Source organism: Microtus oregoni, unplaced genomic scaffold (assembly GCF_018167655.1).
Source record: "Microtus oregoni isolate MIOR12 unplaced genomic scaffold, Mior012 000002F_ref0000024, whole genome shotgun sequence".
Classification (NCBI taxonomy): domain Eukaryota; kingdom Metazoa; phylum Chordata; class Mammalia; order Rodentia; family Cricetidae; genus Microtus; species Microtus oregoni.
In genome coordinates this window covers 84,657,091-84,684,891 of record NW_024543061.1, presented here as the reverse complement: position 1 = coordinate 84,684,891, position 27,801 = coordinate 84,657,091, and the positions used below count along the sequence as shown (strand labels likewise).

General features: G+C 47.8%; 1 protein-coding gene across 3 annotated transcripts in view; it reads left to right on the top strand.

The window, feature by feature from the left end:
• Positions 1–27,801, top strand: part of Bcat1 (branched chain amino acid transaminase 1) — a 71,707-nt gene that overhangs the window by 19,965 nt on the left and 23,941 nt on the right. Inside the window, exons 1-5 of one of the 3 annotated variants that reach the window (XM_041644216.1) lie at positions 3,330–3,585; positions 4,804–4,872; positions 13,287–13,487; positions 21,073–21,183; positions 22,703–22,822. In XM_041644216.1, coding sequence (XP_041500150.1) covers positions 3,382–3,585; positions 4,804–4,872; positions 13,287–13,487; positions 21,073–21,183; positions 22,703–22,822 — 705 coding nt within the window. In that variant the 5' untranslated portion in view covers positions 3,330–3,381. Of the gene's footprint in view, positions 1–3,329; positions 3,586–4,447; positions 4,731–4,803; positions 4,873–13,286; positions 13,488–21,072; positions 21,184–22,702; positions 22,823–27,801 lie in introns of those variants that run through there. The other 2 variants (XM_041644228.1, XM_041644222.1) reach the window with 2 other exon arrangements.

Below are 27,801 nucleotides of genomic sequence, written 5' to 3'. Positions count from 1 at the left end.
ATTTAATTAGGCTTAATGTCTTTCCTTCAGAACTTGAGATGTGAGGCTATTTTGGTGAAATATAAAATTCTGAGTTTGTTTCCAAAAATACACTGCAATCTCTCACGGCTGCTCAAGCCCCTTTCCCTCTGTTGATCCTGCAGAAAGAGCTTGAAGGTGGCGGGGGCCTTTCAGGCTGATGCTGTCCTCTGTGTACAGAGAATAATGGGACGGAGAGGGAGGAGTAGGCTCTGGTGTCTGTCCTGTCCGAGAGGGGCCTGGGCTACCAGAGCAGTTACCACATTCGTTTTCCCTGAGACACTGGACTGCCCGTGTTCCGCCTAACACATGACCATCCTGTGACAGATTTGTGTGGTTTTCTGAGGGACGAGGAGACTCAACCATGACCAGGGATTGGGTCATCTGTGAACCTGCCTCTCAAACAGGTTTGCCACATGGAGGTCTACAGAAGTTGAGCTAAGGAGATTTGAAGATTAGGTCATGGAGTGTTAATTGCTTGGGATAATTGGATTTGAGAGATCTGTGAGGAAAAAGCAAACATAAATAAGAAAAAATGGAAAGAATAAATGCAGGAGAAAGAAAATAGCAGCAGTGTAACCCGAGACCACATCACGTCTATTGTGGCCAAATGAATTGATTTGCGCTCTTATCACAAGGGCTCCTGGTCTGCATTATAAAAGGACAGCGGCAGAACAATAGTAAGCTTTCCTTTAGGCCCACAGTCTAGATTTTGGACTCCTTAAGTAGTGTTATATATGGGTTCCATCTCATAGAGTGGGCCTTTAATAAAAAATAAGTGGCTGTGGAAAGAAAAGTTTATCTGAGGGAATCAAACTGCTGGGCTGTCTGCACAGGAGACAGCAGGAAAAGCCTTGCTAATTTGATGGAGACAGAGAAGGAAAGGTGTGGGCCAGAAAAGCCTGGGAATTAGTGCGAGATTAGTCAGGCACTAGATGCCCTTGCCAGAGGCTGGGCTAGGGAAGCCTGGGCTTTCCTGGTAAACAGAGACCTGGTGGATGCTGAGTTTACTATTTTTCACCCCACAACAATCCGTCTGTCCACCTGGTCAAGTCACAGTCCTTCTGTTTAAGACATTCTCACCAGCACTGCCATTTGGGGGACCCCACTTTGGGCAACAGTAACATTTGTCCTCTGTTCTACCAGTACATCCTGCAGTCAGGTGGTTGTTGGAGTCACAGGTTCATACCTGGGAGTTATTGGTGATCACCTTTCTCCTCTGGTGGTGCCTCCCAGCCCAGCATGCCTTCCAGCACCATGCATCGCATGCTAATCTGTAGGGATGGAGCGTCAGCGGGGCACTAGCTCGATTTCTCCATGTTTGATGACGTAAGTTAGTTGTGCCTTACCGCCAGGTTATGAAGAGAAACCAATAGCCTTGACAATAGCCTGTGATGTCTGGGAATCCATGGGACCCCTTGGGCCAACAATTCATCAAGGTACAACCTTGGCACTGGAGGCTCTACGTGGTAGCATAAGATGTCTCGTTGGGCAGCATCTCCCCCGTTACATGGTGATTCCACTTAAGTTCTCTTCCTTGTCTGTATATATTTTAGGAAGTTTTATAGCACTAGGTTTCCATACGGCTTTCTGATAGTCCCTCCTTTACTCTTCTGCCCACCCGTCCCTGTCAATGCTATTTTAGTTTGCCCTTTGTCTCTTTAGAATGCTCTATTTCTGCTTTCCGGGAAGGTCCGTTCTTCTCCCTGCTCCTTTACCAGCTACCCATCCTCTGTGAACATTCCCCGAAACAAATATTTAGAGCTGGAAGTGAACACTCACACATAAGAGAAACCTCATTCTCTGTCGTTTGGGGTCTGGGTGACCTCATGGTGGTTGTTCCCAGCTCCATATACTTCCTGGTACACTTCATTTTTCTTAACACTTGAGTAATTTCCTTTGTGTAAATGGACCACATTTTTATTACTCATCAGTTCATTGACGGACATCCAGGCTGTTTCCAGTTCTTGGCTGTAATGAGCAGAGTGGCCATGACTATGAATGAGTGGTAAGATGTAGGTCCTTTGGACATCGGCCCAGGAGGGCTAGAGCTGGGTCTTTAGGTAAGCCAATTTTCAGCTTCTTGAAGGCCCCCTGTGGTGGGTCATATCCTGGCCAGGTGACGGACAGGCCCAACTATTTAACTCTTTAGGGAGAGATCAGTAGAAGACAGTATAAGAACTTTGGGGACAGATCAGAATTCCCTTCTCCACTCTGGCTGGAGGTTGAACTTAGTTGGGTTCCTTTGTTAACCAGGATGAAGTAGGTCTCCTTTAAAAAGGCCTCAACAGAGTTCTGATGTTTCCACTTTGCACGTGGAGTTTTACTTGGGAAACAGCAGGTGGGGTTCAAAGCTAAGGGGGACGGGGTTGATCCACCCTCTACTAACCCCCAAGAAAGCAGTTCTCTGTCCAGCTACTTAATAGCAGGACTTTGAAACCAGGTGGATTTTAACTGCCTTCTCCCCACAATACAGGGCCAGGTCCCCATTTCAAGATCAGCAAGGTCAACCCAGTGCCCACAATTGATTTCTGAAGGAGGAGGGCTCACCGTCTGTAGGCTGACACTGACCCAGAATCCTTGGGACCATAGTGTACCTTAGTAACTATAGACAAATACGCCCCAACATTAAAAACAAAAGAAGAAAATACATTTAAGAGAGACTCTTCAGGCTGTTGGAACAGGACAGGGTTTGCAACTTTGCAACTCATCCGGAGAGCGGATGGAGGGGATTAAAGCTGTCCTACTCTTCCCTGCCCTTTACTAAGCCCAGAAATATCTCCAAGCCCCCTTAGCTCCTCTTTCTAACGTTGCTAGCATGGCCCTCTGTCAGGAAAATGCCAAAGCAGTATACCTGGCCATTTAAATTATGTGTCCCGAGTGCTGGCACTCAGAGCCCAGCTGTGTGGGATCTCTTGCAGGTGGGGGTGGACATGGGTGCTAGGAATCAAGCACCATGACTGAGCCAACCCTCCAGTCCCCAGTTTTTTGTCTCTGAGACAGAGTTTCACTGTAGCTCAGGTTTGGCCCGAACAGCGCCGCAATCATTCATCAGCTAGGGTTAAAAGCGACAGCCACCTTGCTAGCAGGGACGCTGTTTTGCCTGAACAGGACAAGCGGCACGGAGCTTGCTTCTGAGGCTGGCAGCAGGGTAGCAAGGCCCTGCGGGTACAAATGCCGGTCTCCAGCACAAACCCTGGTCCTTTTCCCTCCCGAGTTTCAGAGAAAGCCATTGTGATGTAAATGTGTCGCAGAAGTGTCCTGGGTCCTGCCCTACTGAGTTCTTGAGTAAAACGCCTGTGCTCCTGGGCCCTTGATTCGCGTGCCCAGCCCCGCGTCATTGCGCGCACCCACAATACGGAGATGCTGCAGCGTCTGCGCTCCTCCCTGTGCCGGGTACTAGCCCGTGGTTCAGCATTCGGATTTCCAGGGCTCAGCAGAAACAGCAGCCCCGGGTTTGTAGGATTCATCGTGCGCCACGTGTCGCCGCTGCGCCACGCATTCCCACACGCCCGCAGCTTCGTCATGGCCTGCTTGCCCCGGGCAACTGCAGCCCTGGCCCGCCAGGTACCCGCATGGGCGAGGGGCGTCAAGGACCAGCACCCCTTGGGGGACTCTGGGGGTCACCGCGGGAGGGCGCCACGAGGCTCTCGGGATCACCGCCGGCGCCACAGTTCAAGAGGGGATGCCAAGGGGGATTCGGGGGTTGCCACGGAAGACACAGGGATTGAGAGACTCGGGATCAAGGCGGAGGTCGCCACCAGGGGACTCGGGGATGGAGATGATTCATGGGTGCTCTTGGGGTCGCCACCAGGGACTCAGGGACTGCTAGTGTCTCCAGGGAATTCTGGGGTCATCCTGGGGGTCTCAACCGGCCATGGGGGGGGGGTTCTACTGGGGACTGAGGGTTCACTGTGGGGACTCAGGGGTCGCCACTGGGAACTGGGGAAACATGGTTCTCCACTGGAGACGCAGGAGTCATCACTAGGGATGTTGGGGTCACAAAGTGGAACAGGGAGAACTTGAGGGTCGCTACAGGGACTTGGGCAAAACCAAGGATAGCGGGGATGCCACCAGGAATGCGGGTGTCACAGCCTGGAAATCTGGAGGATGAGGGAAAGCCTTCCCCACCTCAAAATATCCCACCCCAGCCTCTGCAAGCCTGGACCCCTTCCTTCCCTCCTTTCCAATTATTTAGCAAATTAACGTCCAGCTTTTTGAATGCCTGCCCCTTTCCCTAGTTAATTCCGAACTTCGGTGTCTTTTATTCATTTAATTGCCACCAGTATCAAGAGGTTTTGTTCTTCAAGTGTGAGGTTTTGGCGGCGCCAAAGCACCAGGGACCCTGCGGGTGGAGAAAATGGTTCCAGCCAGTCCGCGCCCCCTCCCTCTTGAAGCCGCTTGCCTATTGTGCGCCTCTGATTGACAAGACCACGAGGCTGAGCGCGCTTGGGAGATTTTTTCCCCCCCTATAAATGGCTTAAACCCTCGGTTTAGACGACTCACTTGGACATTCGGGAGACAATTGCTTTCTTGTTCATTGCGGGTGGACCCTGTCTCCTGGGTTGACCTGGAATTTAAGGAGCCCCTCCCTAAACTACTAGAAGATAAGCCAAACCTGGGGCCAAGTTGGGAGGCTGGGTCGTCATTCTGGTTGGAGCTGACGCTGGGTATTGAACCGTCCAGGCTCGGCTTTTCTGTCTTCTGTGATGGTGAGTCCCTTGATCAGGTACCGGCAATGACCCACCTGACTTTGGTTAATGGAGGTTTATTTTTACTTTTAAGGACTGCAGTAATGGATGCCCGGCGCCCTTTGCTGGAGAAAGAGGATCAGAAGTGGCCGAGACTTTCAGGGTAAGTCTGCAGGAGGTTAAGTTGCTAGGTAATGCATTTCACGTTGAGATTGGGGGTTGGGGAATTTTAATTGTAAATTTACACAGATTTCTTAAGTTTTAAATTACAGCCGGTGAGGGAAAAAGTCATTCGAGATTATTACCAGTCAGCAAAACAAAATTCACTTAGCAGCAAACTGCTTGTTTTATTTTATGAATCATTCCTTTTATTGGCAAAGGGTCGATTGATGAATCGGAACCTGAGTTTTGTTTTGATCTTTTATTCTTGCTTAATTGAATCAGCTCAACCCTTCACTCTGCTCCTCCAAGAAAAAGGCACCGTGTCTTTCCTCCTTAAAAAATCATAGAACTCACTTACAGTGCGGTGTTTCGTTTTCTTTCCCTCTGAATTATGTGGTTTATGTACGACGTGGCCTCCTGCTTCCCAGGAGAGTTACTCAAGGGATGAAGATAAAGATCTCCTCCGAGTTCTTCATCATCCACACCACCCCACAGGGTTGTGTGGCTCTTCATGGGTGCTTGGCTCTGTCACTTTGTTGGCTCTGATAGCCACTGCCAACTGTCATCCATAGAACAGAATGTCCTTCTGACCTCACATCCTGGCAGAGCTCAGGGAGGGGCTGAAACCTGACTCATCAGTTTTGTGCTACAGGGAAGGCTCGGTGTGTGGGGACAGTGCTGGGAACAAGGGGGGGGGGTGCTAGATTCAAGATGAGGCTCTGCTCACAACAAAATATAGTAAAACATGCTACAGTGAGCTGCTGTGGATTTTGTCTCTGTGGTTTCTGGTGCACTAAGCAATAGGCTTAACCGCTAATCCTTACAGACTGCTTGGGAGCTTCCAAGACTGCCCTGGTCAGTGGAGGTGGGGTGCAGTTCTCCCAGAAGTGCTTGCCTAGAATTCTATACCCAGTACTTTCCAGAACTCAATTATAATACATGAAAAGCTTGGGATCATTCTGGCTGTCCCGGAACTCCATACAAACCAGGCTGGTCTTGGCTTCTTGCTAACCTTTATAAGACAGAGATTCAATTTCTCAAAAGAAATTATTATATGTTTTTTTAACTGAAAGGACTTTATGTTTTTATACAAAGTATTCAGCACAAGATAAAGTTCATAGTGAAGATAATGTGTTTGTTAACTAAAATTTGTATACAACTTGATTGTGTGTGTTAATGCTTGTCGTGGCTTGAGACAGTATTGATAATCTGGGGAATAAGATTGATGGGTTTTATTGAAAGCTCAGTGCTGGCTGTTGAACTTAGGGCCCGTGTACACACTAAGCCTAGAGCCTCTTTGACTGAGTAACACCCTTAGCCTAGATCTTCTGTCTGCCATCACCTTGCTCCCAGGTCTCTCCTAGGTCCCTTTCCCACTGTGACGAGGTCCCATTAAAGGGAGGGTGATGTTTTCTAGCTGGGCCCAGAAAGCAGGCATGTTTGTTTCTATATAATTCTTTTTTTTTGTTTGTTTGTTTTTTGTTTTTCGAGATAGGGTTTCTCTGTGGCTTTGGAGCCTATCCTGGAACTAGCTCTGTAGACCAGGTTTCCGAATTCACAGAGATCCGCCTGCCTCTGCCTCCCGAGTGCTGGGATTAAAGGCATGCGCCACCATCTATCTAATTCTTTACAAATTAAAAACACATCTATTGTCATTTTAAAATTTTCATTTGTGTATTAATTATCGTGGGAGGGCACCGTGGTGCGAGTGTGGGTGTCAGGGGGCAACTCGGAGGGGTTGTTCCTACCCTTCCCCACCATGACTTGAGCACCCTGGAGCGAGCCTATAGGTGTGAGTAGTGCGCCTTTGTGTGTGTGTGTGTGTGTGTGTGTGTGTGTGTGCAGTAAGTGTGCACATCTCTGTGAGTGCCCTTGGAGATCAGATGCGCTGTATCCTCTGAAACTGTACTTACAGATGCTTGTGAGCCCCTGGACTCGGTGATGAGAATCAAACCTGGGTCCTGGAAGAGCAGCCTGCGCCCTAGCGGGTGAACTGTCTTTCCATTCTTTTAAGGAGCTGTGTGTGTTACCTGTGAGTCTTACCGCAGACACCAGGGTCCTCTTTGAAAGAGATGAGCTCTCTGCGTCTTACGTTGCCCCTAATTGACCCCAAAGCTGTAGCATCATCTTCTTCTTCAGACCCCTCTAGGTTCTCAGAGAGGAGCCATCAGAAGCACTGAGCAGATCAGGGCGTGTTTGTTTACTTATTTTGTATACGTGGATGGGTCCGTGTCTGTGCAAATCAGTGAACAACTTGTAGACCGTGACTCTCCCCTCCTACCATGTGGGTTCCAGGTTTTAAACTTAGGTCACCAGGCAAAGCACCTTTACCCACCTAACCATATAGCTGGCCCAGAAACTTGTTTTTAATATGTTGGGTGTTTATCTATATATCTTATTATTTTCTAGTTACCATGCTTTCCTGTAATCTTCCAGTGTCCATGATATAAAACATCCCTGTACAAATACTGGTTGGTTGGTCCCCTCCCCTTTTTTTTCTTTCTGAAACAGGGTCTCACCATTTTAGCCTAGACTGGCCTTGAACTCCTAGAAATCCACTTGCGTTAGCCTTTCAAATTCTGGGATTAGAGGTGTATACCAGCCATCTGACATTTGTTTTTTTTTTTTTAAATTTATTTATTTATTAAGGATTTCTGCCTCGTCCCCACAACCGCTTCCCATTTCCCTCCCCCTCCCCCGATTAAGTCCCCCCCCCTCATCTGCTCGAAGAGCAATCAGGGTTCCCTGACCTGTGGGAAGTCCAAGGACCGCCCACCTCTATCCAGGTCTCGTAAGGTGAGCATCCAAACTGCCTAGGCTCCCACAAAGCCAGTACGTGCAGTAGGATCAAAAACCCACTGCAATTGTTCTTGAATTCTCAGTATTCCTCATTGTCCGCTATGTTCAGCTAGTCCGGATTTATCCCATGCTTTTTCAGACCTAGGCCAGCTGGCCTTGGTGAGATCCCAATAGAACATCCCCATTGTCTTAGTGTGTGGGTGCACCCCTCGTGGTCCTGAGTTCCTTGCTCGTGCTCCGTCTCCTTCTGCTCCTGATTTGGACCTTGAGATTTCTGTCCGGTGCTCCCGTGTGGGTCTCTGTCTCTGTGTCCTTTCATCGCCTGATGAAGGTTAATATTCCTGAGGATGCCTATGTGTTTGTCTTTGGATTCACCTTCTTATTTAGCTTCTCTAGGAACATGAATTATAAGCTCAATGTCCTTTATTTATGGCTAGAAACCAAATATGAGTGAGTACATCCCATGTTCCTCTTTTTGGGTCTGGCTTACCTCACTCAGGATAGTGTTTTCTATTTCCATCCATTTGTATGCAAAATTCAAGAAGTCCTTGTTTTTTACTGCTGAGTAATACTCTAATATGTATATATTCCATACTTTCTTCATCCATTCTTCCGTTGAAGGGCATCTAGGTTGTTTCCAGGTTCTGGCTATTACAAACAATGCTGCCATGAACATAGTTGAGCATATACTTTTGTTGTATGATAGGGCCTCTCTTGGGTATATTCCCAAGAGTGGAAACAACCCACTGACTGGGAGAAGATCTTCACCAACCCTGCAACTGACAAAGGTTTGATCTCCAAAATATATAAAGAACTCAAGAAACTAGACCGTAAAAGGCTAATCAACCCAATTATAAAATGGGGCACTGATCTGAACAGAGAATTCTCAACAGAAGAACTTCAAATGGCCAAAAGACACTTAAGGTCATGCTCAACTTCCTTAGCGATCAGGGAAATGCAAATCAAGACAACTTTAAGATACCACCTTACACCTGTCAGAATGGCTAAAATAAAAAACACCAATGATAGCCTTTGCTGGAGAGGTTGTGGAGAAAGGGGTACACTCACCCATTGCTGGTGGGAATGGAAACTTGTGCAACCACTCTGGAAAGCAGTGTTTCGGTTTCTCAGGAAATTCGGGATCAACCTACCCCTGGATCCAGCAATACCACTCTGACATTTGTTTTTTAAAGATTTATTTTTACTTTGTATGTATGAGTGCTTCCCTCTCCGTGTGTGTGTGTGTGTGTGTGTGTGTGTGTGTGTGTGTGTGTACCATATGCATGTCTGGTGTCCACATAGACCTGACCAGGACATCGGATTTCTAGGACCCTCATTATGGATCAGTGTAAGCTCTCATGTGGGTGCCAGAATTGAACCAGACCCTCTGAAAGAGCAGCCATGGTCTTAACTGCTGAGCTGTCTTCAGGCCTCACCTCCCTGCGCCCCCAGCCATTTGCCTTTAATACCAGCACCCAGAACATAGAGACTGGTGTATCTCTGAGCTCCAGGCCAGCTAGGACTATACAGTGAGAATTGCAGAGATTTCCTCAAATAGAGGAATTCGGAGTTCTTGGTGAAATTATGATGGCCACAAAATTTTGTGTTGCTGAGAAAAAACTGGATCCAAAGCATTCTTTATGTTCAAGTCTGGATGAGTGGGGAAGTAGTCAGGGAAGTTGCTGCGGTTCACACAAGCAGAAGGAACGCCGGGAGATTTTCTCATTTAGGGTTTCCACTAGTGTTTGAAATTTCTTTTTGGTTAATTGTGTGTTTGTATGGATGTTGCTGTGTGTGTGGTGTCTTCGGAGGCCAGAGGGGATGGCAGAAAGTGCTGGAGCTGAGGCTAAGCTTGTCTGTGAGCTGCGAGACTGTGCTGGGAACTGAACTCTGTAACAGTAGCTGGTGCTCTGACCTCTGAGCCATCTCTTTGACCTAGAAGAAACACTAAATGAGCATAAATGTTCTTTGTGTCTCAGCTTGGCCACGAAGCAGCCCTAGTGCTTTGGTCTAGCCTGGGAAGACTGGGTGTTTTTCCACTTTTTGTAATGTTGCCCAGTATTTTACACAGTAAGCAAAGTTCTCTACCCTGAGCTACAGGCCCAACTCTGGAAGCATTTTAGGCAAAGGATTCAGAATATAGAATTATAGAAACTAAATCGTGGCCTGGGGATTTGAACTTGGGTCTTCTTTTACGGCAAGTGTTTTTTTTTTTCCACACTGAGCTATCTGCCTTGACCAACCGTAGGGGGAAAAAACTATCAGCTAGATTGCATTGCAGAAAAATGGACCTAGAACCTTCAAGGGCTGGGGGTTTAGACTCATTTTGTTCCAAGTTTCAAAGTTGATATTTAGCTGGGCAGACACAGTGAGAGCTACCAACTCTCCCACTGGTCTCCCAGGCTGGAGAGCCTGGGTCTGGAGGGAGGGAAATCTGGAGAAGGATTGCAGGACAATACTCAACTTGCTCAGATTCTTTTACCTAAATCTCCTTAAGTGCTTCCTAGCCTAGCTGGCTTGCTCAAGCAACTGATAAGCCACCAGGAAATACAGGACAGACATCACCCTGCAGGCATCCCTAGTGGTGGCCCCTCCCATGGGCTGGCCTGCGGTAGTGTGGCTTCCTGTACCTGCCGAGGTTTTGGAAACTACATTCCTGGGGAAGGAGATAACCAGGGCTACAGTCTGGGCCTCTGAGGACTGGAATATGATTGGCATATGGGGACATAGCCTCCTAATTTGGTCCACCCCTTGCATGGTTTTCCCAGCTGTGACAGCCATAGGACCTCTGACCCTTTCCCTGTTCCTTCTCTCATTCCTTCCTGTATTCCTAATGTAGGGCCTTTGCTATGACCTGCTTGGCTCATCTGCCCAAAGTACGTCAATCCTAGGTATATAGATAGATGTCAATCCTGGGTATATAGACGTCCCTCCGGCCCGCTCTCTGTGCTCAAGGCTGCTCAGCTGTACCCACAGGATTGTAGAAAGCCAAGACTAATGTTCCCTTCCCTGCCTGTCACTTTTAATTCAGAAGGCCATTGAAAAGTGAAAGTATTTTTTTTTTTTTATGCTTGAGGACAACTTTATTAAAGTTCAAGAGAAAAATAGCAGGGTGAACAAGCTGTAAATCTTGATAGCTGCCTGGAGGAGGTGGATTGATAAGGGGAGGAAAGAAAGCCTTGTTGAAGAACCATGGGCATTCTTGATTACGTCACTTAAACCAGAAGTCAGGGCCACAGATGGCTCAGTGGGAAAAGATTGCTGTATAAATCTGACTCCATGTCTGATCCCTGGACTGCATGATGGAAGGAGAGAGCCACCTTCCAAAAGTTGTCCTCTGACCCCCACAGATGTTGTGGTGTGCCCACACACTTATCATGTGTATATACACACAATAAATACAATTCTAAACCGCCAGTGTGCATTGGCTGTGCAGTGTTTAAGGTATGTCTGGAGGGCCAGAGAGATGGCTCAATTGTTAAGAACACTGGCTGCTCTTCTAGAGGTCCTGAGTTCAATTTCCAGCAACCACACGGTGGCTCACAGCCATCTCTGATGAGATCTGGTGCCCTCTTCTGGCCTGTAGGCAGGCATACAGGCAGAGCACTGTTTATATGATAAATGCATAATGGACATTACTTTTTAAAGAATAAATAGGTCTGGAATTCAGTCTCATCCTTCAGCCACACTGTCCATCTTCAGCCTGCCCTGTTCTGTGTGTTCCTTGTCAGAGGCCATGGGTGGGGCTGGTCATGAAGTCCCTTTGGTAGAATTCTTGCTCAGTGTACCCCACTCACACCTGGGGTGATGGTGCACATCTCTAACTCTCAGGAGGCGGAGGCAGCCTGAGTGACAGGAGTCTGACAGGACACCCCCCACCCCCACCAAATGCTTTCTCCTCTCTACCTAGGGTTTTTGTTTATTTGTTTGTTTGTTTTTGTTTTTTTACTGTTCTCTAACTGTTCACAAGTTAGGGATCAGCACCATGGTGACTTTGGCCATTCGTGATGGTCCAGCCCGCTTTGTGGGGAGTGCCTAGGGTAGTTGTTTCCTGTGGCCCTTGTTGCCCTTGCTTCTGTGTCCCCGAATAGGAGGGCTTTGTTCATCGTCTCATCCTCCTAGAACAGAGGGCTTGTATCTGAGGCTCCATTCTCTGCTGGTCCATCTTCAAAGAGGAGAGCGCTTTGATGCTCTCATCCCTGCCCTGTGCATCTGGAGGCATGGGAGGCTTGTGCCCACAATGCTCTGGGGAGATGGATGGACGCAGCCATGGGAGCAGTGGCTCTGACCTCAAAGGTCCTCCTGCCTCGGTGAGCAGCACTGTTCCCTGGACGATGCCCCTCCTTTCTGAAAGGATCCATTCGAGTCTGGTGGGAGTGGGGAGCAGTCCCTCCTCTTCCTGCATCTTTCCCCACACCTACCATGTGGGTACATCCCTGAGGTGTGCTTCCCATGACTTTTCAGCCAAAGTCACTGCAGAGATTTGTTTGTGAGTTAGCCTTGTTATGTAACCTTGGCTGGCCTGGTACTCGCTATGTAGCCTAGGCTGCCCTCACATTTGTGACTCTCTTCCTCCTTCAGCATCCTGAGTGTGGGGCATAACAGGTGTCCAGTGCCACTCCTGTTGTAGGGATTACTGATTTTTATAAGAATATATTTTTAGATGTATTCATTTTGTTTTATATGTGTTTGGCCTTCAAGTATGTGTGTACATGCACTGTGTTCATGCTTGGTACACACAGAGGTCAGAAGATAGTATCTGATCCCCAGGGTGAACAAGCTGTAAATCTTGATAGCTGCCTGGAGGAGGTGGATTGATAAGGGGAGGAAAGAAAGCCTTTTCCACTGAGCCATCTCTCCAGCTCTATGATTATAGTTTTGTTTTAAATGTTTTTAATTGCAGTAATTTCTTGTGTGTGTGTATGCGTGTATATGTGTGTGTGTTTGTGCATGTGTGTGTGTGAGGGTGGGGAGGGAGGATGAGAATACGTGTGTGTGTGTGTGTGTGTGAGGGTGGGGAGGGAGGATGAGAATATGTGTGTGTGTGTGAGGGTGGGGAGGGAGGATGAGAATACGTGTGTGTGTGTGTGTGTGTAAGGGTGGGGAGGGAGGATGAGAATACGTGTGTGTGTGTGTGAGGGTGGGGAGGGAGGATGAGAATACGTGTGTGTGTGTGTGTGTGTGTGGATGTGTGTGTGTGTGTGTGTGTGTGAGGGTGGGGAGGGAGGATGAGAATACATGTACGTGTGTGTGTGTGTGTGTGTGTGTGTGTGTGTGTGTGAACTCCAAGCACAGGTTTGGTCTATTTGCTTCTCTTGGTGTTATGGTGTTATGCTTAGGTTGCTGTCTGAGACTTGTTTTGTTTTTTTAGACAAGGTTGGTGAACTTCTGAACCCTTTGCCTCCATGTCTTTCAGTGGTGCGGGAGGTTAAACCTAGGGCTTCTTGCACACTCAGTGTGCACTCCTCCAACTGACGCATGTCCTCAGACCCTCTATTGTTAAATTATGTGCTCATTGTGGATATCAAGGGACGCCATTCACTTGTGGACCCTTGGACCATTTAGCCGGCGCGGTTCTGATTGCTTCCCCTCACGGTGCTCATTTCTCGTCTGCAGGCCAAAGACATCATCATCACACCAGCCACCGTGTTAAAGGAAAAGCCAGACCCCGACTCGCTGGTGTTTGGAACTGTGTTTACCGATCACATGCTGACGGTGGAGTGGTCCTCGGCGTCAGGGTGGGAGAAGCCTCACATTAAGCCCTTTGAGAACCTGTCTCTGCATCCTGCCGCCTCCGCTTTGCACTACGGTGTGGAAGTGAGTGCTTGGGAGCTGCTGGGAGCCGTTACTCTCCTCCTTACGAGCTTCTCTGGGCTAGGCAGGCTCAGCTGTCATTACTAAAGGTTGCCATGCATGTCTTCCAATTTTTCCTGCAGCCAAAAGGACTGAGGACACATCTAAGAACGGCTTTGCAGATTGTCTTGGTTTCTCTGTGATGCTAGTTTAAAAAAGTACCAGTACATACGTAACTAAATGTATCTCTGTGTGTGTGTGTATATGATATGTGCACACACACACACACACACACACACACACACACACACAAAGGATAGTGAGGAAAATTAGAAACCTAAAGAGTCCACAGGAAGCCAGGTTTGGTGCTCATGACTGTTACCTCAGCTCTTGGCAAGCTAAGCAGTGGTGGGCAGAAGGTCCAAGGCTAGCCTCGACTATACAGTTCATTCCAGGGCAGCCCAGGCAGGCCAAGGAATGGCACTTCACAGAGCCCCAAAGCCGTGAACGTTGCTATTTTATTTATTAAGTTCCCTCTTTACTCAGGTGCCCGTGCTAACTGCTGTCTTGTAACCAGCCTGAGGTTTGTTTATTAAGGGATGGTGTTGAATGTACTCTTTCATGTTTGAGGATCCATTTCCTGGTCCTCTGCAGACACATGGTTAACCAGCTCCGTCATTGCCTTGGTGGTCCTACACTTTATTTTATGCGATAGCTTTTTCCAGAATATTGAAGGTGCTAGAGATAAACGCTACCAAGGGCTTGAAAAATGACCATAGGAAAAAACAATATCAATAGCAATGATAAAAATAACCATTTCTGAGTATTGAATTCCAGTGCTGTGCTTTGTAGAGATCTTGTACTTTCTTTTTTATTAATATTTATTTATTATATATACAATATTCTGTCTGCATGTATGCCTGCAAGCCAGAAGAGGGCACCAGACCTCATTACAGATGGTTGTGAGCCACCATGTAGATGCTGGGAATTGAACTCAGGACCTTTGGAAGAGCAGGCAATGCTCTTAACCTTTGAGCCATCTCTCCAGCCTGAGATCTTGTACTTTCTGTAGATCATTCTCATTTAATTATTTGTGTTTAGAGTTCAGATTTCCCACCTTACCTTGGCGTCATTCTTTTAATGACTTGAAGTGAGAAGTGTGGGCATCAGCATTCAGGGCTCCGTGGTTAGGGCACTTGCTGCTCTTGCGGAGGACCTCAGTTCAGTCCTCTGCACCCATCCCAGGCAGCCCCGCTCAAGGTTTTAGGAGATCAGATGCTCCTTCATGCCTCTGGGCAAACACACGCACGTGAGCAGACATGTATATGTGTATACAAATAAAAGAATCTTCAAAAGAGCTGATTTTTAAATTAAAAAAATTCAGGGTCTAGAGGCAGACAGGGATAGGGCTTCAGTTCTATTTCAGGTACTTCTGAAGGTTTATGGAACTTGGGGAGTGTTATAGGCGGCTTGTTTGTTCCTGGTTGCTCAGCCCCAAAATAATCACAGAGAACCCATATTATTTGCAATACTCTTTGGCCAATAGCTCAAGCATATTTCTGGCTAACTCATATTTTAAATTAACCCATCTCCATTAATCTGTGTATCACCACGAGGCTGTGGTTTACCAGGCGTCTGTCTCTGGTGAGGCTTCATGGCTTCTCCTGACTCTGCCTTCTTCCTCCCAGCATTCAGTTTAGTTTTCCCTGCCTAGCTCTACTCTGCCCTATCACAGGCAAGGCAGATTCTTTATTCATTAACCAATAAAAGCACCACATATATAGAAGGACCTCCCATACCAGGGAAGTACAAACACTTATGATTTAATACTTTTGTTAAAGATGGATACTGACTGATACTACTTTTACATTTTTATTATATTTATTCATTTGTGTGGAGGGGCATGCTGTGCCTACATGTGGGCATCAGAGGATGACTTGCGGGAACTGGCTATCCTTTGTCTAAGTGGGTGTCTGGGCTTGAACTCAGGTCGTCAGACTTAGCAGCAAGCCCTTCACTTGATGATCCATCTTGCCCACCCCGTAGTGGATCTGTGTCCATTTGAGGCTGTGCCCCTCGCCCTTCCTAAAGCTGTGGCCCGTCCTCATTGGTACCCTCCTGACCTTAATTATTTTGTTGCTGTTTCATAACTAATTTTGCTACTGTTATGAATCTTAATGTAAATATCTGATATACAGATAGCTGATATTCGACCCCTGTGAAAGGTTCATTCAGCCCCCGGAGAGGTCTCTACCCACAGGTGGGGAACCACTGCTGGAGAGCCATGCCTGGTGCCAGGGAGAACATGTGTGATGACCTAGTCTACACAGTCCAAAGAACGGCGCATGCACTCTCTTTAGAATGAGTAACTTAAGCTTACAGCGAGCACCAAGTAATGGAAGGAACAGCAAGTATCAACTACAAAGGCTCAGCAGACAGCAAAGCATGCTCAGGTTGGGGGGCTTGCAGCATCCGGGAGAGACAGCCTGGGTAGCCCCATTGAGGGGACAAACAGAAGTCATGTCATTAAATCCGTGCTCACAACCCCATGTAGAAAGGGACTAGGGGTGTCTGTGCTCAGGCCACCCTGGGTGCTCCAGATCTTATCTGATAATGGGGGGCTCAGTGGAGTTGGGCCTGCTTAGGAGCAAACTGATCGGCAGACCTTCCCAGCTGAGAGCAGGCTGGTCTGCCCTTGAACCAACTTCTGGCCTCAGATTCCCACACTGGATTTTAAACATGGGATAAGCAGTCTGATTTTCCAGCTCTTCTCAAGGACACAGTGTTTTGGCTGTTAGCTTTTCTCTCCCTCACGGGTTGAGGGTGTCAGGGTGTTGGCCTGCTCCAGGTTTGGAGGACACTTGGGTAAACACACTTGGGTCTGAAGTGGGAGGGGCCGGCCTTGCCTGGAGAGTGAGCTACTTTGTGAGCTCAGACAGCACCCCTCGCCAACAGTGTGCATCGGTGTACCCTGACCCAGCAGTGCCTGCTATTCTAGAAGACAATCAAGATCAACCTGTAGAACCTTTTGTTTTGTCTTCTAAAGACAGGGTCTCCGATAGCCCAGGCTGGCTTCCAGCTTACGGCACAGCTGAAGCTGGTCTTAACTCCCAGCTGTGCCTCCACATCCCAGGCGCCAGGATTGCAGGTGCGCACCATTGCCCAGGCCGAGCTTAGGGTTCTTAGTTTCTTTCCCAGCTGACTCCCAGTGGACACTCTGGGCTGAGTTCTTATGTTCTTCATGCCAAGCCCATGTGCAGCAAATGGTGGGTGAATAAACCATCCCCTTTCAGAGAAGCTGGTGGCCTCTGGGATCCTGATTCTCAGACTTAACGCTCAGAATTCCCGTGGGTTTCTGGTTTTCATTCATTTTTGAAGCTGTGTAGCCCAGATGAGTAAGGCACCACATCCAGAGAACTGCCTGTCCGCAGGAAGTGAATTACAAGGAATTAAGGTCCTTTTTGAGGCTTAAAGACTTGGGGTTTTGGAGTAGATTGATTGAAATTCCAGTTTGACTTTTTCATATTATTATTAGTGGTGGCAAGCTGGCTTTAAACTTATAGCAATCCTCCTGCCTCAGCCTCCCAAATACTGGGATTATAGTTAAAAAATAACAGGTCTGGGGATGTAGCTCAGTGCTCAAGCACTTTCCCTCACATGAATAAAGCCTTGTGTTCCACTTCTGGCCTGAAAACACAAGCAGAACCAAAAATAGCCCTCAAATTACATTTATTCTGTCATGGAGTAAAACCCGCAGTCCTCTCTGTGTTATTAGGATCTAATAAAAATACAGCACTTCTCTGAGAACCGAAGACCAGATAGCCCAGGGACCTAGGGTGAAACCAAATACTGCTGTTCTTAAAAAAAAAAAAAATGTAGCAATAAAGTTACTCTTCCTTCAGGAAGCTTCTTCCTGTAGCAGATGGGAACAAATACAGAGACCCTCAGCCAGACAGGATGCAGAGAGGGAGAGACCTTGGAACACTGAGCCCTACATCAAATGTCTCCATCAAATCCACTCAGAGCTCAGGGAACAAACAACCACTCTTCTGCCCCTGCTCACTGAAAAGGAGGCAGAAGAGTAGAAGAGGGATGGAGGGGCCAGGAAGACAAGGGGATGGAGGGACAGGAGAACAAGGCCCTCAGAATCAATTGAACAAAGCTCATGTGAACTCAGAGACTGAGCAGCATGCACAGGGCTTACATGTGTCCTCACCAGGTCCTCTGTGTTTATGTTTTGGCTTCCCGTTTAGTGTTTTTATGAAATTTCTTGAGTGTGTGTTGAAAGGAATCGCTTGTTTGTCCCAGCCATCCAGAACTGAAATAATCACACAGAAACTGTATTTATTAAATCACTGCTTGGCCCATTAGCTCTAGCTTCTTATTGGCTAACTCCTATATCTTAATTTAACCCATTTCTGGTTAATCTGTGCATCACCACGAGGTCATGGCCAACCAGCAAAATTCTAGCATGTCTGTCTCCAGCAGCGGATCCATTGTGTCCTGACTCCGCCCTTTTTCCTCCCAGCACACAGCCTAGCCTTTCCTGCCTAGCTTTGCTTTTTCCTGCCATAGGCTCAAAGCAGTTCTTTATTAACCAATGAAAGTAACACGGTTCTGGGCGGCCAGGATGAACAAGTGGTCCCTTACAATAAGCATGTGAACGACTGGGTCTCTGATTTTTGTACCTTCAGGTGGACTTTTTTCTTCTGTCAATTCTGTCCAGTACCGATGTGTTGTTTTTGTTTTATCTTGTTATATTTTATTGTTATCACTTGAAGCCTGCTTTCTAATGAGAGACAGAAAAGGAGGTGAGGTGATGGGGAGCTGGGGGAGTAGAAGGAGAAGACACCATAAATCAGGATATATTATGTGAGAAAAAAATTATTTTCAATAAAAGAAAAAAATATTGGGGGTGGGGATGTAGCCCAGCCCGAAGGATGCCCCTCTGTCATGCAGGTGGCCCCTGACCAGCACACGCGTGTGGGTAAACACCCATGCCATCTGCGTGCAGGTGACCCGACCAGCCTTGATGGAGACATCACCGGGGGCCCTCTGAAGCAGACTGTGGCTCAGGGCCACTTGGGCAGGGACTGCTGGGGAAGTGCAAGTTTGGAATTCAATCTAGAAAGAAAGCTTGTGGTCCAGGGGTGCATGGCCCTAGGCCTTTAGCCTCCTTGCCCAGGGAGGTCATAGCTGAAGAATGTGGTTGCTGGGGTCTGAGGGCAGCTCGGGTCATTTACAAGTCCCTGAAGCAGTAGTTTTCCGTTATGTGTCCTTGTCCAGGCTTTCTTTTGGGTGAGCCTTTTTCTTTCCTGGGAATGTTCTTGTGCATGGGGGCAGCTGTATGATGTGTAAAACCCTGCTCTGGTCCAAAGGCGGTAAGAGATGGGTTATTCTGAGTCAATCAGTGGTTGTGGCCTGGGCACATGGGATCAGGTTGCCCCGAATGACATGGCCACCGTGGAAGTGGTTACATGAACCTTTTATAGTCACAGAACAAGTCATCGGTCAATACTCTTAGGAGATGTTCGGATTAGGACAGGAGGGAGCTGGTTAAGCCAAGCAAGAAGTCCTGCTATCTGATGATGTGCTTTTAGCTTCCATGATGATCTACTTGAAAGTCCAGAGATTGTGAAGTTAGAAACAGAAGTGGAGGATTGGTGGCTGTGGAGGTTAAGGATAACTCGGGATGATTTGGGCTCTGGATCCACAACATTCTGACTCTCCACAGTTAGGGAATGTTCCGAGGGATCTTCAGACTTAGGCCACCTTTTCAGAGAACTCCAGTTCACAAATCTCCCCCTCCCTCTGTGTGTGTGTGTGTTTGTGAGAGAATGTGTGACCGTCTGTCATTCTGTAGGCAGTGTCCATCTTGCTCCTCTAGTACTCGCTGACTTGGGACTAAGTAGGTTTGGCCGGTCCTCTTGCCAGCTCTGGGGATCTGTCTGTCCCTCAAGCCTCGCTTTGCTTTATATGGATTCTGGGACTTGAACTCATGCCCTCATGCTCATGTGTATCTATGTGAGCATTGTGTGCATCTGTCTGTGTGTGTGTGTGGGGGGGGGGTGAGATTGCCGTGATGCACCTGCCAGGCCATAGGTTAACCCACAGGAGTAGTTTTCTCCTCATGTAGGTCCCAGGAGTTGAACTCAGGGCTTGGAGGCAATCCTCTTTATCTGTTGAGCCATCTTGGCAGCTCACCATCATTTTAATATTTTGTGTGATGAAGCAGCTATCCCCCTGCTAGTTTGGTGGGCTGCAGTACTGCAGCCTTAGGGGACAGCAATCTCATCTTAGCCAGGAACTTGTGAGCCAAACACGTCATGGTTTTCAGCCACCCTGCTTTCTCTTGAAAGGACAAAGAAATGATTGCTCTGATTTGGGCGTTTAGCAGATGTTCCCGTGAAGAAGAGATGAAAGGGCCCTGCTGTCTCAAGTAAAATGATGGGGGAGCTTTTGTTATCAGTGTTTACATTCTTGCTGAAGGGAATGTTTGTTACCAGTGGTTACCTTCTTGCTGAAGGGATTGTTGGAATTTTGAGGACTAAGGATGTAGCCAGTTGGGAGAGTTGATACTTAGATGCACACTGGCCCTGGGATCAATACTTGGTACTGAGAGAAAGAGGAGCCAGAGAGATGGCCAGTGGGTAAAAAAAAGTGCTTCCTGTTTTATGGAGAGGACCCAGGTTTATGATGGCTCACAAGTGCCTATAGTTTGTTCCAGGGGATCAGACACCCTCTTCTGACCTCTAACTCACTAGGCATGCGTGCACACAGTGTGCATTCAGACATGTGGGCAGACACTCATATACAAAAGGGGGGGACAAGGAAGGAAAAGAAAGAAATGAACTAGAATTTTCTGTTGGCTTGACCACTTTGAGCTCTTAGCAGGCTGTTTATGTCAGCCTTGGCGGGCCCACCTAGCTCTGTCAATCACTGAACATTACAGATGGATAACTGAATAAAGATATTCTAGGGGTGAGGTCTCTCTGAGCGTGTCTTGAGATGCCAGATTAGCCTGAACAAGTCCCTCAACTTCTCTCTTCATTTCTTTCTGGTGAGAAGGGACTTCCAGGGTGTCCAACTGCCTGGAGGGCAGTGGGGGGCAGTGGTCACCCTGTGATCACCCTGGAGGACAGTGGAGGGCAATGGTCATCCCTGCAGCTGTTCATCTTCTGTGAAGCTTGGTACCCACTGTTGGGAAGAAATTCTGGCGTGTGTGACTTAAGTCCCCATCAGGTGCTAAGATGGTCAGAACAGTCTTTCCTGAGCAGGACCTTGAGAAAAGGCTGCCTTCAAAAACCTAGACGAGCAGTTGGCTTTTCCCCTCCTTTCTTCCCCTTCCTCTCCTTCTCTTCCTCCTCTCCCCTCCCTTCCTCCCTCTCTTCCTTAACCTGCAAAAGGTACATACTCAGCTCCAGGCCAGGAGCAGGTGAGGTAGTATCAGTATGTTTGGATCTTCCTTCCTGATTGCTAGCAGGTCTCCTTTCCTCCCTTTCTTTCCCCACTGCTCCCCCTTCCCCTCCCCTCTCCATTCTAGCACGCTTTGTCAACATCCACTCAGACTGTCTTCAGTCACCTGCTGACACCCTACTCTTTCCCACAGCTCTTTGAAGGCTTGAAGGCTTTTCGGGGAGTTGATAACAAGATCCGGTTGTTTCGACCAGACCTCAACATGAAGAGAATGTACCGATCCGCCGTGAGGACCACTTTGCCTGTATGTGCATCTATTGGTACCTTCCATTTCATGATTTGTTCTGGTCTTGTATCAAACAAAACAAGACAGGAATCCTTCTTGAATAATTGCATCAGGTTTTCAACAGATTGTATGAAGGCTGACTTTATTATATAGGCAGGGTACTTCCGGTAAGTTTAGAGGACTCCTCACAAGGGCCAGTTCTCTCAGCCACATGGGTTGCTGAGCCATCTTAAGGCATTTATTGTAAATTTTAGTGCCTTTGTGTAGAGAAGAAAATTAAGACCACCCTGGGGAGAGCAAACCATTTAGCCAAGGTGGCTCAGGAGGGCAAGAAAGTGGGCTTACGTTTCTTTGATTTCCTAGCCTAGGTCATGGGATTGATTAAACTTCATCTCTGACCGGCTGCACCTACGACCTGACTTGTTGACCCTGGTTTACCAGTGTGGCTGGTCACCCCTGCCCTGCGGTCACATGTAGAGGTCACCCTTCCGCTAGCCCGCTGTGCTCTTGGACCCGATGTCACTCATCAGGTCTCTGTGTGTCCCTCTCTGGCCTGCAGCTGCCTGGAAACCACATGAGCCTTTTACCAAGCCTGTCTGTCCCCTGTGGTGTATGGAGATGTCCCCGTCCCCTGAGGAATCTGCCCCTTGTCTGTCCGACCCGTGTTCAGGATGGCATGGCCTGCCCTGGCGCCCTTCCTTACGGGTGTCTCACTAGCGACTTCCGGTCTCAAAAAACCAGGAGTCCTTAAGTTTCAAATAGGCAAATTTTATCTTTATTTTTCTTTGTGGTTTGTGTTTTATGTTTCCTGGGGAAGAAGTTGTTTTGAACATTAAAGCTGCCGATATCATCTAAATATTTTGTTCTACTTGTTCATAATATTCAGTTATAATTAAGAATGTGAGGTCACAGATGTCAATTTTTAAATAGAAGTCATAGTGTTTTGTTAGATTTGAGGATTTGGATTTTAAGATAAGAGGTCCCAGATGCCCATTTTAAAATAAAAGTCTTTATTTGTTACATTTGAGTGTAAAACCTAATTATAACTGATGTATGAGCGTGCTAAGTGGGATCTGATCTTTTTTAAATAAAAATTTCATTTGTTTGTTTGTTTCTTTGGGGGGGGGCAAGTGTGGCGATCATAAGACAACTTTGCTGTCTCTCTACCATGTGGGTTCTTGGGATCAACTCGGACCATCAGGTTTGGGGAAACATGGCTTTACACGCTGTGCTGTCTAGAGCCTCAGGGCATTTAACTTTTTATCTTTTCCTTATGAATAATTCATACTTACTTAACTTTTTATTTTGCCAAAGGGATTCAGGTTCTCTTTTTTTTTTTTTCTCTTTGCATTTATTACGGATTCCTTTCATGATGTTTCATGTTGGGGGAGAATGAACGAATAAAAAATGTCTGTTCAAGGAGCCAGTTGGGACTGTAATACGGATTGACCTTGGAAACTGAGTTTTCTGTCTGTTCTCTACCGGAAGTCTGCCTTGTGTTCTCTGCTGGCATTCACTGGAGATTCTGTCTGCTCAGGTGTTTGACGAGGAGGAACTTCTACAATGCATTCTGCAGCTCATACAGATAGACCAAGAGTGGGTCCCTTACTCCACCTCTGCCAGTCTCTACGTCCGCCCCACATTTATCGGAACCGAGGTAAACCTGACTCTTTTGTGATTTCAAAAGTCTTTTAAAAGCCGTGCATTTATTTTTTGTTTGTACGTGAGTGGGCGTGTGTGTGTGCCACAGTGCGTGTGGAGGCAGAGAACATCTTGGGAGTTAGTTCTGAAGGAACCCTTGGGAGCACAAGGCTCCCCAAACCAAGTTCTTAGCACTGGGAGTTAGTTCTGAAGGAACCCTTGGGAGCACAAGACTCCCCAAACCAAGTTCTTAGCACAAAGGAGATTTACAGAGGTCAGGGATGAGAGACAAAGACAGGAGATGGAGGTAGAGGGAGAAGGGGAAAAGAACAAGGGAGAAGGGGGTGGGTGGTACAGGGGCACAAAGGACGCCTCTGAATCGGGAGGAGACAGACGTGGCCCATAGGCAAATGGCAGTTTATACAGGTAAAAGGGGAAACCCTGAGTTTGGATGAAGTGCTTACTTTTGATAAGGCATGTTAATTAAGGCAGCCAAAAGGGGGCTTTTGTTTAGCCAGCCTTAGGAAGAGGAGGTGGCCAAGTGAGGGAATAGGCCTTGGTGGCTTGCAGTTTAGCAGGGCTGAGGGGATTGGGGGAGAGGGAACAAGATCTTCCAGGGCCATGATTGTCAGGCCCTGGCTGCCTAGGGTCCCTTCAGGTTCTTTTCTTTTACTGTGTGGGTTCTGGGGATGTCATACGGGCAGTTAGGTTTGGCAGCAACTGCCTTCCTCCTCACTGGGCCCTCTTGTGTGTCCCCAAATGTCATTGGCTGGGCACTGTTGCTCAGCTTAGCCTCCAGCCTGCTTCTTTCTTGAGCGAGGCTTTCAGAATGTGGTTTGAATGACACCCCACCCCATCCCTTCCCCAGCCCACCCCCGCCCCCTACTCTAGTCCCAACATTCATGGCTCCACGCATCCTCCCTATTGTCGAGGTCATCTTTCCTGTGAAAGATGAGACAATAGGTATTTTAGGTTTGCAGGTGACAGTTTGCCACCATCAAATTGGTTACTGTAGTAGTTGGCCCAGGACTAACTGAAGTGAAAGGCATGGTGATATTTGCCTTCTCTTGATCAAGACTGATTGCTAGACCTGAGCTCTCCATGTCATCATGGCCGGCTTCTGGTGAGGCCTCCCTTTGTCTGCCAGTTAGGGAGAGAATTTTAGTGTCTTTTTCTCTTTACAAAGACCCTCGTCCAGATGGAGGGATTTACTCTGTGACCTCACATGGTGTAACGCCCGGCCTTAGAGGCCCTGTGTCCTGGGACAGTCACCTCTTCACCGTCAGCCTGACTGGATTTGTCACCTAGGAGACACATATCCGGGCGAGTGTGTCTGTGAGGGTGTACCTTCGAGGGAGAGCCACCCCAGGGTGTGGACAATCCTGGGTTCCTACCTAAATCAAAGGGAAACTGAACAGAGTACCTGCATCTGTCCCTCTCCCTGGCCATCTTTCCAGCCCTAAGTTCTTCTTTCTTTTTTCAAAGGTCTATGTAGGCCCAGACTCTTCTGCAGCTGAGCTGGCCCTGACCACTTGATCCTCCTGCCTCAGCCTCCCAAGTGTTTGGATGACAGATACATGCCACAGTATCCAGCTCCATTTTCTCCTTTAACTTCAAAACTGTTTTTAAAAAGAAGTCTCTTAGCCGGACGGTGGTGGTGCACACCTTTAATTCCAGCACTTGGGAGGCAGAGGCAGGCAGATCTCTGTGAGTTCAAGGCCAGCCTGTTCTACAAGAGCTAGTGCCAGGACAGGCTCCAAAGCTACAGAGAAACCCTGTCTTAAAGGAAAAAAGAAAAGCAGTCTCTGGTTGAAAGAGAAGGCAAGCTGGCCTCTTTGACAGGCTTTAGCCCCTTCTGGTCCCAGGCCTTAGCCTTTGCTTTGGTTTGCTTTTCTGATTAGAACTGTCTGTCCTGCATCCTCCTCCCCACAACACACGCGCGCGCGCACACACACACACACACACACACGCGCGCGCGCGCGCGCCGTGCTGTTGTACTCTCTGCTGTCTGTCCTGCAGTCCCCTGCCCCCCAGGCCGCTAAGCTCTCTGCCTCTGAGGCTGCACTATTGGTTGGTACTGTCTGTCCTGCAGTCCCCTGCCCCCCAGGCCGCTAAGCTCTCTGCCTCTGAGGCCGCACTGTTCCTAATGGAATTTCTCAGCTCACTGGCTCTTTTCTGCCATCCTTCAAATAACCAGTGACATCCCGCCTTTCCGTGAAGCAATTCTGGGTGACCCAGAAAGAAGCAGGCTTTGTTTGGCAACACACCTCCATGCCGTTCCTCTATGCAGAACGCAGAGGGGCTTCCGTGTTGTGGAGCCTTAACTTGTGAAATAAAAGATCTCTCCCCTTCTCTCTCCCCCTCTCTGTGTACACTTACGTATATAAACATATAAAGACATTAGTGTTTCAGCCTCAGTGAGGTCTCTTGAAGCACGCGAAATGCTACAGCCTTCCCCATTCTTTATTCAGATTATCTGAGGATACAGAGTCTGCTGTTGTTCTGAGCAGCCTGGGGTGTAGCTCAGTGGTGCCATACTTACCTAGTGTGAAACTCCCAGCATCTCCCCAGAAACACCCCCACCCCAAGGAGGAGCTAGGTGTGGTGCTATAATCACAGTCCTTGGGAGGCTGAAGCAGGAGGACTGCTATGAGTTTGGGGCCAGCCTTGGCTGCATGATGAGACCCTGTTTTTCAAAGTCAAAACAAAAATGTCCCCAAGAGAATCAGACTGTCATTTGCAGCCCCTCAGCTGCTGGCTTTTGTTTTTGTTAATCAGACACCCAGTTTTACCTTCCCAGGATTCTGTCACTGTCATTGATTGACAGCACCATAAAACTCTCTGACAAGGAGCATGGGGCTCAAATTGCTCTGCGCTGTAGAAGTGCCAAGTGAAGCCAAGGTATTAGGGACCTTGAGGGGGAAGTGCCTGTCTGTCACCTAGCTCCTTCACAGAGCCAGAATGGCATTTGACGCATGCTCAGTATTGAAGTGGAATTGAGACCTTCTCCCCAGCAGAATCAGTGAGTTCTTGGAAGATATAATCGTTTTTTTGTCTGTGAGCATTTTGTCTGTGTGTTTATCTGAGCTCGTGGGTACTGTGCCCATTTGAGGACAGAAGAGGGTATTGCATCTCCTAGAACTGGAATTACAGTCAGTTGGGAGCCTCTTTGTGGGGCTGGGAACTGAACTTGGGTCCTCTACAAGAGCCAGATCCCTCCCCCTCCCCCAACGAGTTCTTTTCATGGAAAGGCAATGAATGTAAATGACAGAAGTTTCCTAAGCTGTGATCCACAGAGGAACACTCGGTTGTCGAGGACCTGGCTTCAGTTTTAGAAGGTATTCTCACACACAGCTTTGGCCAGCATCGAAAACTGCAAATGTATAACTCAGCTGTTGCTAAGGATACAGATATGAATGAAATGATTCATCAGGATGCCTTTTCTGGAGACAGATTTGATGGAGATGCTGAATGAATCTGCCTTTTTCCTTCTGTCTGCGCTCTCTGCCGCCACCTGGTGGAATACAGGCAAATGGACTTGGAAAGTGAAATTTGCTTCTGTTTTCGTGCGGCTCTTGAAATCTAGAGGGCTTCGTGTGCCCTGCCACAAGTCTACCTCCTCAGCATAAACTAGGTTAAATTCAGTACAGAAAGAAATTTATCCTATTAGGTGACTGTTACTTTTTAAATATAGTGCAAATTGCACTGATGCCTGTCAAGTCATTGAGGAGTCCCAGAACTCATGTGGTAGATGACAAAGACCTATTAGGTTATACATCAGAAACGCAGTTCGTTCAGAATTTAAAAGCTAGATGTGGTCGTCAGGGAGCAGGTACCGTACTGTATCTTCAGTTTACTCAGAGTCCTTATCATTGTACTGGTTGCTTTTTTGCTGTGATAAAATACGGTGAGCAAGGCAACCTAGAGAAGGAAGTTTATTTGGGCCCGTGATTCCGGACAGAGAGAGTCCTTAATGGCAGGGGACGCTAGCAGGAAGCCAGAGATCACTTCTTCAACCACTAACATAGAAAGTCAGTTGTAATAATAGGAGTGGCGGGGCTGCGTCCCCAGCACCCCGGCTGCCTGGCTAGCTTATGCCCGAAATAACAACACACAACTGTATTCATTTAATCACTGCTTGGCCCATTTCTATCTAGCCTCTTCTAGGCTAATTCTCACATATTAATTTAGCCCATTTCTAATCATCTGTGTAGCGCCCCTAGGTGCGCTTACCGGGAAGATCCTAGCCTATGTCCATCCTGGGTTGGAGCTTCATCACGTGCGTCTGTCTGGGAGCTGGGAGCATGGCATCTCTCTGAGGGTCTGCTCCCGAGAGGAGAGCTGTGGAATCTGAGCTCACTTCCTCTTCCTCCCAGCGTTCTGTTCTGTTTACTCCTCCCACCTATCTTCTAACCAATGAGGGCCAAGCAGTTTCTTTTTATTTAACCAAAGACCTTCCTCCATCAGTCAGTGAGGTTGTAATCAGCTGTGTAAAGAAGCAGGCTGTGGCCTGCTTCTTCCGCTTCCACCCCTAAAACCAAACCAAACCAACAGCAGCAAAACCCAGACCATCCCAAATGTTCTTACGGGGCCACGGATGCTCCTGTGTCTCTCTGATCTTTCAGCATTTACCCCGATATCTGGCTCCAGGTTTTTATTATTAATAAGACCAATTCGAACTCGTGTAACGTGTGTGAGTGCGCGCGCACAAGCATGCACACGTGTGAGTGTGTGCATTCATCATGGCCCAGTAGTACAGGTAAGCCAACCAACTGGCCAGTTTTCTGAAGTTCCTTCTCATTTCACCTCTTTGAGGCGGGATCTGGCTACTGTGTTGTGCTTCAGGCTAGCCGGCTTACTCTTGTCTCCTCACTGCAAGGGTGCAGGGACAAGAGACACATCCTACCTTACCTGGCTTTTTAACATTGGTCCTGGGGATTGAACTCAGGTAGTCAGGCTTATACGGCAAATAAGCCACCTCACCACCAGCCCACA